Raw genomic sequence first — 14667 nt, 5'->3', positions numbered from 1 at the left:
ATTCAAACAGTTATTAGATTATTGGGTATTCGTTTGAGAATATTTGTAAAAACTATTTTATTTTTTTCAAATAATAACCAAGTCTGGAGAAAGGATGTTTGCTTTACCCATGCATTATTACAATGTTTTGTAGGGGTCTTAGTATTATAAAGACATATTTTTTTACTGGGTTAACTTTTGAAGATTGGTCTTAGCTTTGAAGTTTTTTTATTTCATTTCTTAAATAACCGGGTCTGGAGGAAAGAGTACGTTTTAAAACTTGTGTTATTTCACAAGAATAAGAATATGATAGGGTCTTACGTTAGAAGATTTGTTTTCGTAATTTTTTTAATGATTAGGTCTGGAATAAAGACAACGCTCGAAACCTCTTTTTAAAACAGGTTCTTAGGTTGAAGGATTGTTTGGTCTTAGATTTTGAGTTTTTTTTATTAATATTATTAGCGTTATTTTGAAAAAAAAATTACTGGGTCTGGCTGAAAGACTACGCTAATGGGGTCTTTATACTGTTTTTGTTGTATTGTTATTTATAATTTTGGAATAACAGGGTTTGGAGAAAAGACTAAGCTCGATTTTCATTTTTATTCCACTGGAATATCATTATGGTATTTTATTTTGGACTAAATAACCGGGTCTTGAAAAAAGCTTTTTTAATTATATTATAATTTTTGAAATAACCAGGGTCTAGAAAAATGTCTTTAGGCTTATATTATGATTTTTGAAACAACCGGGTCTGGAAAAAAGACTTTGGACTTATATTATAATATTTGAATTAACCGGGTCTGGAAAAAAGACTTTGCACTTTTGTGCTATATGAATGCATTACTATAGGGTTTTAGTTTTTAGTTTTAAATAACTGGGTCTGGAGAAAAGACTACACTTGATTCTCAATTTACACTTAAAGCATATATTCTCAATATGCGCCGTATAAGTTAAAACAACAACAAAGACATCAATTCCAACAGTTTTAATTAACTGGGTCTGGTAAAAAGACTAAGCTCGATTTTCATTTTTATTCCACTGGAATATCATTATCGTATCTTAGTTTGGACTTATATTATGATTTTTGAAACTACCGGGTCTGGAAAAAAGACTTTGGGCTTATATTATAATATCTGAATTAACCGGGTCTGGAAAAAAGACTTTGCACTTTTGTGCTATATGAATGCATTACTATAGGGTTTTAGTTTTTAGTTTTAAATAACTGGGTCTGGAGAAAAGACTACGCTTGATTCTCAATTTACTCTTAGCGCATATATTCTCAATTTGCGCCGTATAAGTTAAAACAACAACAAAGACATCAATTCCACCAGTTTTAATTAACTGGGTCTGGAGAAAAGACTAAACTTGATTTTCATTTTTATTCCACTGGAATATCATTATCGTATCTTAGTTTGGACTTATATTATAATTTTTTAAATAACCGGGTCTGGAAAAAAAGACTTTGGACTTATATTATAATTTTTGAAACAACCGGGTCTGGAAAAAAAGACTTTGGACTTATATTACAATTTTGGAATTAACCGGGTCTGGAAAAAAGACTTTGCACTTTTGTGCTATATGAACGTATTACTATAGGATTTTAGTTTAGAACGGATTCGCCAAAAATCCCTTCAAATTTATTACATTTGTGGGTAAAGTCATTATTACATTTGTGGGCGATCAAAAATTATTACATTTGTGGGTAAAGTGCATTATTACATTTGTGGGTGAAATTATTACATTTGTGGGTAAAGTGTTATTACATTTGTGGGCGTTATTACATTTGTGGGTAAAGTGTTATTACATTTGTGGGCGTTATTACATTTGTGGGCGTTATTACATTTGTGGGTGCAACACCCCCCCCCCCTATTGGCGAAGGCTGGATCCGCCCGTGACATACGGTACATGTAGCGATGGAGTATGACGAAAGTGTAATGGATCTGGAAAGTATACCTATAAAAGTGACATGCTTGCATGTTGCTATTGTGTCCCCCTCATGCTCAAGTTTGGATTGACGCCCATGTTCAATATGTGTATCTATAAATACTAATTAAAATTGTAGTACTATCGATTATGTAAATATTACAGACTTAAAGGAGAATGAAACTCTTGGAGCAAGTTAGCTTTTGTGAAAGCAAAAAAAATCAAAGAATAAGATCAAAAAAAGTTTGAGTAAAATAGGACTAGCAATAAAAGAGTTATGAGCATTTGAATGTCGAGATCACTAATGCTATGGAGATCCTCCCATTGGCAGTGCGACCAAGATCTGTGATGTCACACACGTACAACTCTCCCATTTGGACACTGAAAATATACCCCAAAACATCTCTTTTTGCTCATTCTAATCATATGACAAATGATTCATCAATGATATAATGTTGTGAAACCTCTGTACTTTTCATCTCATAATTAAGAACACCTCACCTTGTGATAGACTCTATAAAAGTGAGAATATAAGTGAAATAAGTACTAAAGTAATGAGGGAGTTGTACGTGTGTGACATCACAGATCTTGGTCGCATTGCCGATGGGAGGATCTACATGGCACTAGTGGTCTCAATATTCAAATGGTCATAACTTTCTTATTATTCATTCAATCTTCCTCAAACTTTCAACAATATGTTTCTTTGATTTTTCTCTTTGTTAATGATTCAGCTGGTTTCAAGGGTTTCATTCTCCTTTAATTACATTAATTATAACAAATGTTACGTGGACAGGGCTGTTGTGGTAAGCAGTTCTGAAACTGACAATGCTACCCTGTATAAATAAAACTAAAAATAAATTAATAAATAAATATAATATGTTCTTCATCATCTTTGATGCTCCTCTTTTGTAATTTGTTTGTTCACAACTTGAAACATTATATAAAATCATGGACCTATTACAACTTGTTAGTTGGCAGAAAGGTCAATAAATAATGAATACATGTATATATTTTTCTTTTACTTTACAAGAGAATCTTAATCATAATCTAAATGTAAGATGGTATTTATAGTTAATATTTATTAATGCTCAGTACAGTTTAACAAAAAAAGCTTTTGTGTCGTGGAATTACATACCGGTACATAAAATAGAAACTAATAATCAGTGATTTTTTTTTATTACATAGTATTCAAATAAATAGATACAAACATGTATATATATTGCAACATAAATACTATGGAAGATTTCCATGTAAGATCACTCTGAGATCACATGTGATTTCAATAACTTTCCCATTATAAATGCACTTTGAACGTTTTCAATAAAAAGCTTGGGTTGGTCCCAGAAATAGTCTCTAAGACAGGTTAAACAATTCAAAATGCACTTAAAAAAGGGGGAAAAACAAATAGCCCAAGATAAAATCTAAATGCATTGGAATGTAAAGTGTCATTAAACAGCCAGCAAAATGCATTTTCAACTAGGAGTATAAATACGGTAACTGGAATGCTTTACCCAAGGAAGCAGTTTCTGCATCTAGTGTCAATATGTTCAAATCAGCAATTGACAGGCACTGGAAAACATCCACTAAAGTTTTTACCCTACCAGAGACTATCCAACATGACGAGGGGCAAATTAGCTACAAGCTTTACGTCTCTACATCCAAGTAAATCCGAGTAAGTAAACACCTTGGCACTACGCATTCCATTGCACTGTATAATAATACACTTCATTAATATAGAACCTTTTCATCAGATATAAAGCGCATTAAAGAAAGAAAGAATAACAGAAACACAAATAGGGAGTATGAAACATAAGAACAATAACCACAAAATTATGAACATTATATGGAAACCGTACAGACAAATTAGAAGAGGTAAGTTTTAAGAGATTTCTTAAATGAGGCAAGTGTTGGGGAAGTCTTTAGCGAAGGCAGCTAGGAGTTCCATGTTTTGCGGGCAACGGTAGAAAAGGCTCTATCATCTATTTGTTTAGCAGTACGAGGTACAACAAGAGTATTACTAGTGGCCGAGCGTGTGTTGTATTTGGATGTGTTTCCAAAGAGAAGGTCAGCTAAATAAGTTGGGGCTTGATTGTTAACATCATTAACACTGTATGATATAAAGGCTTGGTCCCACTGCACTTACAGATGCAGAGAGGATGTAAAATGGCAAAGAATCTTGCCATCTGTTTGAAAGTGTTATGTATCCATTGTGTACCACTCGCGGGCTTTCGGTCTCACGGGCGGGTTATATTTTAACTAACACCGTGCATGTTGTGATAGTATTGATATTGATACTCTTTGCATATGTGTTTCATACGCTCTATATCCATCGGGCATCTGTCCACTGTGATTTCATTGTTCCCCCATTTTGTCTAATGTCTGGAGCGGATAAAAATAGATGGAGCCACCCAAAAATTTAGCTTGTCCGACGTATCCGTTATGAATACGTTTTGTGTCCGTCGGCCAGTGGGACCAGCGCCCCGTTGTACAAGGAGTTACGATTGATCCAATCAATCGCAAATATGGAAAGCCAGCAACGTCAACATATGAAATGCATGTTCAAAAAAAATTCTAGATATGAATGCATATCCATAAATTCATTGATTTCTTGACAATTTGGGGTGTTCTCCTTTGATTACAAAGGATATTTTGCAAATTTCCTGTAGAAAAAATTATGACACTGATGGATTTCCATTGAGTTATGATTGATTGGATCAATCGTAACTCTTTGTACAACGGGGCCCAGGTCTTTATGAAAGTGACTTGGTGCAGTGGAATAAACTCTCATCCTACAATGAGAAGATCATAGGTTCAAATTCCATTCCATTTATTCATTTTCTTTGATATCTAGATAATTCAAATGGGTACGCAGTAGGAGAGTGCTGTTGATGGAATTCCAGCGCAGCACTGACCAGCCAGGACGGGGTGTACAGTACTTAGATGGCCAAAACACCAAGAACTCCTGGTAGACCACCTTCCTACTAAGATCCCATAAGATGTAATGTAATCATTATTTCCCAAGCTGTAATGCAAATGAAAAGAAAATAACATACGTAAATTGCATGGACTAGTACTATACTGCAATAATAATAATAAGAAGAAGAATGATAATACTGCATCTATCCTAGGAAATCAAGTAGGTTGTCCCCACCAACAGCCTTCTGCTTCTGTTGACTCGTTGCACCAGTGCTGGCAAACGGATCAAATCCTGCAGCCATTCCCGTTCCTTGTTGCTGCATGGTTGACCCCGGGAACAATCTTTGACCTGTGCCCGCAGAGCCTCCGCCGTAATTTCCCATCATGCCTTGCTGTCTGAAGGCACCTTGTCCTTGATGATTCATGTTTCCGAATGACCCCTGACCCATGCCTCCCTGCGAGCCCTGACCAAATGTCGCCTGGGCCATGCCAACTTGAGGTCTCTGGAAAGAGTTCTGCCCCATTGGAGGGTTAGCGGGGTGTGCGGGATTCGCCGAAGACATCTGATTGAGCGTCCTGTTGGACTTCTGCGACTGGGACGGAGCTAAGAGGGAATCGAACGGTGACATGTCAATGTTCTTTTTTGCTTGAGACGGTTGGCCCATTTGAGGAACCCTCTGTGGCATGTTAGCAACCGGCTGCGAGAGCAAGGAAGAATTCGAAAGGCCCATTCCCCCTGTCCCAACGACACTCCCTGCAGACATAGAACCTGATGGGGAGTAAGGAGAACTGTTCATGCTGCTGATCCCGCTTGACAGAAGACCAGTGTTGCCGCTTCCACCCGTCCTGGTGCCCATACCCACACTGTCCACTCCCGCAGCCTGGCCTTGACCTTTACTCCTGGAATCCATCAGTGACCCCGTCAGATCCTTGGCAGTAGATATTGACGGTTGCTTCACAGCATCTTCAGGCTGGATTGCCTTCTGATTCTTCAATCTCTGTTGGAATTCCTGCTCCTTCTGAAGCCGTTGTTTCTCTTCCAAGCTCAGGGAGACCTGGGACGGACGTACAGGAGCAGGATTCGGTGTCTTGCTGGAGGAGCTGTTTGCTTGGCTGATAGAGCTGGATGGGGACTGTTTCTCGATCACAGGGCTGCTCTTTCCATTAGTGTGACTGTCCAAGCCAAACATCTGGTCAATCTAGGAAATTAAGGTTTGACATTTTATTAAGTTATGAATACATGTAAGTGTGATTAGTTTTTTTAAAGGTCAAGTCCACCCCAGAAAAATCAAACCAGCAAAACGCTGAAAATTTCATTAAAATCGGATGTAAAATAAGAAAGTTATGACACTTTAAAGTTTTGCTTATTTTTCAAAAAACAGTGATATGCACAACTCAAATGAGAAAGTTGATGATGTCCCTCACTCACTATTTCATTTGTTTTTCATTGTTTGAATTATACAATATTTCATTTTTATAGATTTGACAATGAGGACCAACTTGACTGAATCATATAGTCTTAAACAATGCTCATTCCACATGTTCAGGGAGGAATTAATTGTTGTTTCACTTGACAAGGAGGAGAAAAATAGAATATTCCATTTCATATAATAAATACAAAAGAAATAGTGAGTGAATGACGTCATCGGTCTCCTCATTTGCATACCGTGTATATAACTATTTTGTGAAATTAAGCAAAATTTTAAAATGTCATAACTTTCTTATTTTACATCCGATTTTAATTTTTTATTCAAATCAACTTTTGTTGGGGTGGACTTGTCCTTTAAACAAGACATTCTTATAAGTTAGAAATTTCAGTTTTATAAAGACAGAATTTTCAAATTAGACATATAACTAAGTTAGGCATTTATCAAATTAGACGTTTAAAGGTCAAGTCCACCTCAGAAAATGTTGATTTGAATCGATAGAGAAAAATAAGACAAGCACAATGCTGAAAATTTCATCAAAATCGGATGTAAAATAAAAAAGTTAAGACATTTCAAAGTTTTGCTTATTTTTAACAAAATAGTTATATGAACGAGCCAGTTACATCCAAATGAGAGAGTCCATGATGTCACTCACTCACTATTTATTTTTGTTTTTTATTGTTTGAATTATACAATATTTCAATTATACGAATTTGACGATTAGGACCTCCTTGCCTGAAGCACAAAATGTTAAAATAATGGAATTCCACGTGTTCAGGGAGGAATGAAACTTCATTTACATGACAATGACGAGAAAATCAAAATATTTCATATTTCATATAATAAAATACAAAAGAAATAGTGAGTGAGTGATGTCATCAGTTCCTCATTTGCATACCGACCGAGATGTGCATATGACTGTTTTGTGAAGTGAAGCGAAACTTAAAAATGCCATAACTTTCTTATTTTACATCCGATTTTGATGAAATTTTCAGTGTTATGGTTGTTGAATTTTTATCTTTTTATTCAAATCAAGTTTTTGTTGGGGTGGACTTGTCCTTTAAGTTTTATCAAGTTCAAAATTTAGATTTAGACATTTTACTAATTTATACATTTAATCAAATGAGATTATTAAGTTTTATGTTAGAAAACTAAAGTTGACATTTTACTAAGTTTGACATTGAATTAACAAGACTTTTAAGTTTAATTAAGTCTGAAATCTGAAGTAAGACATATTACTAAGTTTGACATTTAATTAAATTAGACTATTCAGTTTTATCATGACAGAAATTTAAAGTTAAAGTTTGACATTTTATTTCAGTGCGTCTCATCCAGTTGTCAAGTGAGATTGAATATTTCACAATGAAATATGCCAAAATTCTTTCCTAAAGCAATCACATTTCAAACAGACTTTAAATCAATTTTATCAACTTTTATCAATTTTCCTGTTAAAAACAACAGAAGCCAACCAAGTGATATGATATCTTATATGTTCCTTTTCAGTTTTAACTGGCATGCAAGAGAAAAAAATCCAGTCATTTAGAAGCGTTTGTATATCATAACACTGTAATACAGTTAATGATATTTTTTTTTCAACTCACTCCTGTCCCTCCAGAAGTATTGCTCTCCCCTCTCGATGACAATGAAACATCTCCATTTCCTTGACTGGTTTGTAGCTTCTGGGCAAATTCCACTGACGTCCTAGGGGTGTACAATAAGAGAAATGTATCATTCCAACAACTCTTTACACTAAATCCAAAATCTGCCTTAAATTCTTCATGGAAAATATCCATCAATTAAAACACTCCAGAACTAAAAATATAAGTGTTGTTGATCCTTATTTCATTTACCTTTTTTTCAATAAACATATTGATAGAGAAGGCTTGCAAATTACTGAATCACTAAATATCTGGGAAATTTTAGAAAGATTAAAGTCTCACTAAAATCATACTTCAATTCTGTCAGAGAAAATGAGTTCAATAATATTATTACTGGGCTTAAAAGCTTTAACTATAGTTTGATATATTGAACTTACATTCTCAAAATCTTCTTTCATATTTCAACTTCAAAAATAATAAGAAGGAAAGAGAGAGAGGGGAGGAAGGGAAAACTTTTAAAGAACACAGACATGGTAGTGTAGTCGTGATGTATAAATATTTTTTTAAACATACTTTTGTTCTTCTTGTAAAGCGTTGAGTTGTTCCAGTTTGACTCTTTGTTCCTTCTCAACCAATTTGATGAGGTCTCTTATCACTGACATGTATGCATTAAACTGTGATACACAAACAAAAGAAATGGTACCAATCTCCTTATCACTGACATGTATGCATTAAACTGTGATACACAAACAAAAGAAATGGTACCAATCTCCTTATCACTGACATGTATGCATTAAACTGTGATACACAAACAAAAGAAATGGTACCAATCTCCTCATCACTGACATGTATGCATTAAACTGTGATACACAAACAAAAGAAATGGTACCAATCTCCTCATCACTGACATGTATGCATTAAACTGTGATACAAAAACAAAAGAAATGGTACCAATCTCCTTATCACTGACATGTATGCATTAAACTGTGATACACAAACAAAAGAAATGGTACCAATCTCCTTATCACTGACATGTATGCATTAAACTGTGATACACAAACAAAAGAAATGGTACCAATCATCAGTGACATGTATGCATAAAACTGTGATACACAAACAAAAGAAATGGTAACAATCTCCTTATCACTGACATGTATGCATTAAACTGTGATACAAAAACAAAAGAAATGGTACCAATCTCCTTATCACTGACATGTATGCATTAAACTGTGATACACAAACAAAAGAAATGGTACCAATCTCCTCATCACCGACATGTATGCATTAAACTGTGATACACAAACAAAAGAAATGGTACCAATCTCCTTATCACTGACATGTATGCATTAAACTGTGATACACAAACAAAAGAAATGGTACCAATCTCCTTATCACTGACACGTATGCATTATTGTTACTAAATTTTGACCAATCATCATTTCAATGCAAGGATGTGCTTATAAGCTCAATAAAAATCTCATTAAAAAATCTCATAATTCATTTTGGGCGACTTATTGTTGGTTTTGGGGTGGCAGGTCATATGATGGTGATGACGTTGATAATCTTACCTGATTTAGATTGAGGTTATTATCAATGGAGAGTGGGAAGAGGAATGGAAGTAACTTAGTGGCAGCGACATCCTTGCTGATTCCTAGCTTCTTATGGGTCATAGCCACTTTGATGATACCTGAAACAAAAGAAAGCATGTCTTCAGTCATTTTGCAAGTTTGGTATGTGAATAATACATTACCTTGGTTAATTTCCATCTGCAAAACTGCATTGCTTCATAATTCTATTTCTTTATCATATTATTCCATTAATACATCAATGCATTACTCAATCACGTCATAAAATTGATAGAAGAGGAATGACATCAAGGACAAACCATTTATCCATGTGCTCTAGTCAAGACTCACTAGTACCCTAACAAAACTTACCAAAGATTCCCATAAGAACAGCTGGCTCCCTTGAAGGTATCTGTAGAAAGATATCATCAAGGACAAACCCTTTATCCATGTGCTCTAGCCAAGACTCACTAGTATCCTTACAAACTTACCTAAGATTCCCAAAAGAACAGCTGGCTCCCTTGAAGGTATCTGTAGAAAGATATCATCAAGGACAAACCATTTATCCATGTGCTCTAACCAAGACTCGCTAGTATACTAACAAACTTACCTAAGATTCCCCTAAGAACAGCTGGCTCCCTTGAAGGTATCTGTAGAAAGATATCATCAAGGACAAACCATTTATCCATGTGCTCTAACCAAGACTCGCTAGTATACTAACAAACTTACCTAAGATTCCCATAAGAACAGCTGGCTCCCTTGAAGGTATCTGTAGAAAGATATCATCAAGGACAAACCATTTATCCATGTGCTCTAACCAAGACTCGCTAGTATACTAACAAACTTACCTAAGATTCCCATAAGAACAGCTGGCTCTCTTGAAGGGATCTGTAGAAAGATATCATCAAGGACAAACCATTTATCTATGTGCTCTAACCAAGACTCGCTAGTATCCCAACAAACTTACCTAAGATTCCCATAAGAACAGCTGGCTCTCTTGAAGGTATCTGTAGAAGGAGTGGAATGATGTCATCAAGGACAAACCATTTGTCCATGTGCTCTAGCATCTTGCCCAGGCTCACCAGACATCCCACACGAACCTGATCATCAGAAAAGAGTACACCAATGGGTTCATAAAGGTTAGTATCTTATAACATCACTATACATGCAAGGATTTCACATTGACGCATCCTGGTATGAATATCTGAAGTACAGGTATAGCATTGCGATGCAACCTGATGCTTTATAAGACAATACTTGCTGAAAAGGGCTAATTTTTATACTTTGTGTACAAAGTCTAAGGGAAATTAAATTCATAAAGGGTAATTATTTTTTATTCTAATTGGTTGCCCCCCCCCCTAGTCCAATTAGGTTTAAAGATCTTGGAATGACAATACAGTAGTTAAGTTCTTGAGCTGGTGCTGTCAAGGTGAACATGGTAAATGGCTTTAACTAAAAAAAAATCCATGAAAACAAATAGCTTAACAATTTTGTAGACTAGGTCGGGGGCAATAATATTCGGTGCAATGGCGCGGTAATCGGCCCAGATTTCAAGGGGAGCTTGTCAGGGCCCCAACCCACCCTGCCATATGATCTCCTAAAATACTGGGGTTAATACTTACCGCCAGAAGGGACGTCTCCAAACAAAGTTTCTTCATTCGTGGGACTATGGAATGTTTGATGGAATTATACTCTATCATCCCAGCAAATGTAGGTAAAATATTTAGACACAGCTCCTGAAGAAAGACATTGAAAATTAGATAGAAATATCCAAAGGCCTAAAGGTGTCATACCCACAAATAATTCACCATATGGTAGACACATATTTCAAATGGCAGGAAAAAAATATGTAAAATAAAGATTATATTCGGGGAAATAAATGTTCACTACCACAAGACAGGAAATATGTCTGAGATTTCATATCAGGGCCCCCCACCTTACAAAGAGTTACGATTGATCCAATCAATCGTAACTCTATGGAAATCCATCAGTGTCATGATTTTTTCTACAGGAAATTTGCAAAATGTCTTTTGTAAACAAAGGAGAACACATCAAATTGTCAAGAAATCATTGAATTCATGGATATACATTCATATCTAGAATTTTTTTTTAACAAACATGCATTTTTACATGTTGACTTTGCTGGCTTTCCATAGTTGCGATTGATCGGATCAATCGCAAATCCTTGTAAGATGGGCCCCTGGCCATCAAAGATATGTTGACCGATTCATTTAGAAAATACATGGAATGTATCTCGTGACGAGATCTCATTCATCAACAGAAACAATAAAATTTCCCTGATTCTTCCGCCAGTCAAACAATTAGAAAGTCAAAAAGGGGCCTAAGCTTTCGATCCTAGCAGAATCTTCGTCGGAGGCAAAATGACAAACATATAAAGTGGAACAACCATAATATAGACCACAAACAAGCTACAGCAACACTAGAAACAAGGAGACAAAAGGGGCATTAGTGAGTAGAGAAGACCAATCAGGTTAGTGAAGGGGATGAAAGAAAAGGAGTAGGCAGACACAAAGGGAAGTTAGTGTAAGTAAGGCCAGTAAAAGACCTCAAGCCAAGAGGGATTAAAATAATGAGGCAGGCAACATCAAACAGGATCTGGAACAAAACAGTGATAATGGGATGAAAAACAAGAGAATTAGTGAGAGGTGGGTCAAACAAAGAAAGGCTTAATAAACTGGTGCGTAAGAGTGGGGGAAAAAAGGAAAAGAATGGGGAACAACTGATAATGTGCAAAAGACATATAAGTATGTATGATAAAGCATTAAACAAACTAAGAGAAGAAGGTAAGTGTAAATATGTATCTATAAGTGATATGTATATAAATATATCCAAAAAAGAAATGTATATGAAAAAAAATAAATACACATATGGTGTAACTGATATTGTAATCCGCTAGGTGTGACGGGAAAAAAACATAAGACTATATAGTAGGAAAAAAAAAAAAAAAAAAAAAAAAACCCTGTATATGTGAAAAAGAGGAAGCAAATTGCCTAAAAAGGTAAAAGCAAATATAGAAGAGAGGGGGTGTATTATGAAGAAACCATAGTATACATGTAAATAAGCAAATGTGGTAAATCTAAAAGAGGTGAGTGGAGAAAAAACAAATATATATATATATATAATAATTATTATATCGCCTGAATAAGGAAGGAAAAATTGGAGCTGAGCTTGTATGAGATATGGGAGGAAAGTAGAGTAAGAAACTATAATGTAACTATTCAAAAGAGCTGAGGGGAAAAATTATATGTATATATAAATTGAAAGTGGATAGGAAAGAAAAATCAGTCGTTCCCCTCTTGGATGTTCAGGCCATGAGGTTGGGTGGTGCGAAGTCGTCTCATCCAGAGCTTCTCCCTGCTAGTACGGACTGAGTCAGGACGGGTACCTAAAGATTCAATGCCCTGTAGCATCATGTCAGTGAATGGAGTGGTTGGAGAGGTTAAAATGGCGGCCAACTGGAGTGTCCAGCTTTGCTGTGTTGATCTGTGCCCGTAGAATCGTTTCTTGAGTGTGGTCTTGGTTTCCCCTATGTATTGTACCCTACAAACTCTGCAAGTGATGAGATATACAACATTAGTGGTAGTGCATGTGATGTTGCCCTTGATTTGGTGAGACAGGCTGGTAGAGTTGCTGGTGAAAGTATCGCCCTCGTGAAGGTGTATTTCACATATGATGCACCTGTTGCTGGTGCATTTGAAGGTGCCATGCTGTATGGGAGAAGAATGGTTAGTGAGGGAGGGCACTTCAGCACGGACAATGAGGTCCCTGAGATTCGGTGGGCGTCGGTATGCTAGAAGGGGAGTATCGGGAACGGCCTGTTGGAGACGATCAGAAGTGTGTAAAATGTGGTGGTTATCAAACAGGATTTTGCGGAGAGGGGGTAGATTGGGGTAGATTGGGATGGAAGGTGGTAACAAGCGGTATTCTGTCGGTGGTCTCCTTGTCACTTTTTGGTTTGAGAACTTCAGATCTGGGGAGAGAACGAACTTTGTTAATTGCCAGTTGGACTGCCCTGGCCCCGTGGCCCCTGGCACAGAGATGTTTCTGCAAATTCCTGGCATGGAAGGAAAAATCAGGGTCCTCGGAGCAGATACGGCGAAGTCTGAGGGCTTGACTGTAAGCGATGCCGGTTTTGCAGTGACGGGGGTGGCAGCTGGATGAGTGGAGGTACTGGTGGGTATCTGTGGGTTTAGAGTATAGGGTAGTGGTGATACCATTAGACTTTTTCTGGACTGTAACATCAAGGAAGTGGGTTTCCTGTTGGGAGAAATCAGAAGTGAATTTGATGGTCCTGTGGAAGGAATTGATGTGGTCAATGAATGTATGGAGGCTGTCTTCATCCCTGGTCCAGATGAAGAAAATGTCGTCTATGTAACGCCACCAAATCCATGGGCGACAGGGGGCTGAATCTAACATCTTCTGTTCCAGCTTCGTCATGAAGAGACAGGCGAATGAAGGAGCCATCCGGGTGCCCATTGCTGTACCGAATATCTGTAGGTAGTACTTGCCCATGAATGTGAAGTTGTTTTTTGTTAGTACATGAGACATCAGAGATTTGATATCGGATATGGGGGGACTGGAATGGCCACTGGCGGCCAAGGCTTCACATGATGCTTGGATACCTTCGTCGTGGGGAATGCTGGTGTACAGTGAAGAAACATCGAAAGTGCCGATGATCACAGTCTCGGGTATCTGGTCCTTGATGTCATTTAGTTTCCTTAGAAAGTCTGGAGTGTCGTGGATGTAAGAGGGTGCACGTGAGACAAGGGGCTTAATGTGGTAATCAACAAAAAGGGAGATGTTCTCTGTTGAGGAACCATTTCCTGAGAGGATGGGTCGACCGGGGTTGCCAGGTTTGTGGATCTTCGGGAGGAGATAGAAGCGGGCAGGTTTAGCATTAGTAGGGGAGAGAAATTTGTGGGCCTTCTCAGAGAGATGCTTGTGTTCTTTCATGTCATTCAGTGTCGATTGGATCTGTAGGGAGAAATTACAAGTAGAGTCAGAATCGAGGAGTGCATAGTGAGATCGATTATTGAGATGTTTCATGGCTTCATCTATGTACTGCTGGCGGTCCATAACAACGACGGCTGATCCTTTGTCTGCAGGCTTGATGATGATGTCGGACCTGTTTTTGAGTGATGAGAGAGCCTGGCGTTCTTCTCGAGGAAGTTTGTCATGTCAAACAATTAAACAGTAAAGTTATATTTCTTCCCCATTTGGGCAAAGAAAGTTCAGTAA

General features: G+C 36.9%; 1 protein-coding gene across 1 annotated transcript in view; it reads right to left on the bottom strand.

Moving 5' to 3' along the window:
• Positions 1-1697: 1697 nt before the first annotated feature.
• LOC129267682 (SCY1-like protein 2) overlaps positions 1698-14667 on the bottom strand; it is a 31105-nt gene continuing 18135 nt past the window's right edge. The window contains exons 11-16 of the mRNA XM_064104988.1: positions 11031-11144; positions 10376-10508; positions 9412-9530; positions 8417-8517; positions 7847-7946; positions 1698-6017 (exon numbers count right to left, since the gene is read on the bottom strand). Coding sequence (XP_063961058.1) covers positions 5022-6017; positions 7847-7946; positions 8417-8517; positions 9412-9530; positions 10376-10508; positions 11031-11144 — 1563 coding nt within the window. The 3' untranslated portion in view covers positions 1698-5021. The remainder of the gene's footprint in view (positions 6018-7846; positions 7947-8416; positions 8518-9411; positions 9531-10375; positions 10509-11030; positions 11145-14667) is intronic.

This window comes from Lytechinus pictus, chromosome 9 (assembly GCF_037042905.1).
Source record: "Lytechinus pictus isolate F3 Inbred chromosome 9, Lp3.0, whole genome shotgun sequence".
NCBI lineage: Eukaryota > Metazoa > Echinodermata > Echinoidea > Temnopleuroida > Toxopneustidae > Lytechinus > Lytechinus pictus.
This window is presented reverse-complemented; position numbering and strand designations above follow the sequence as displayed.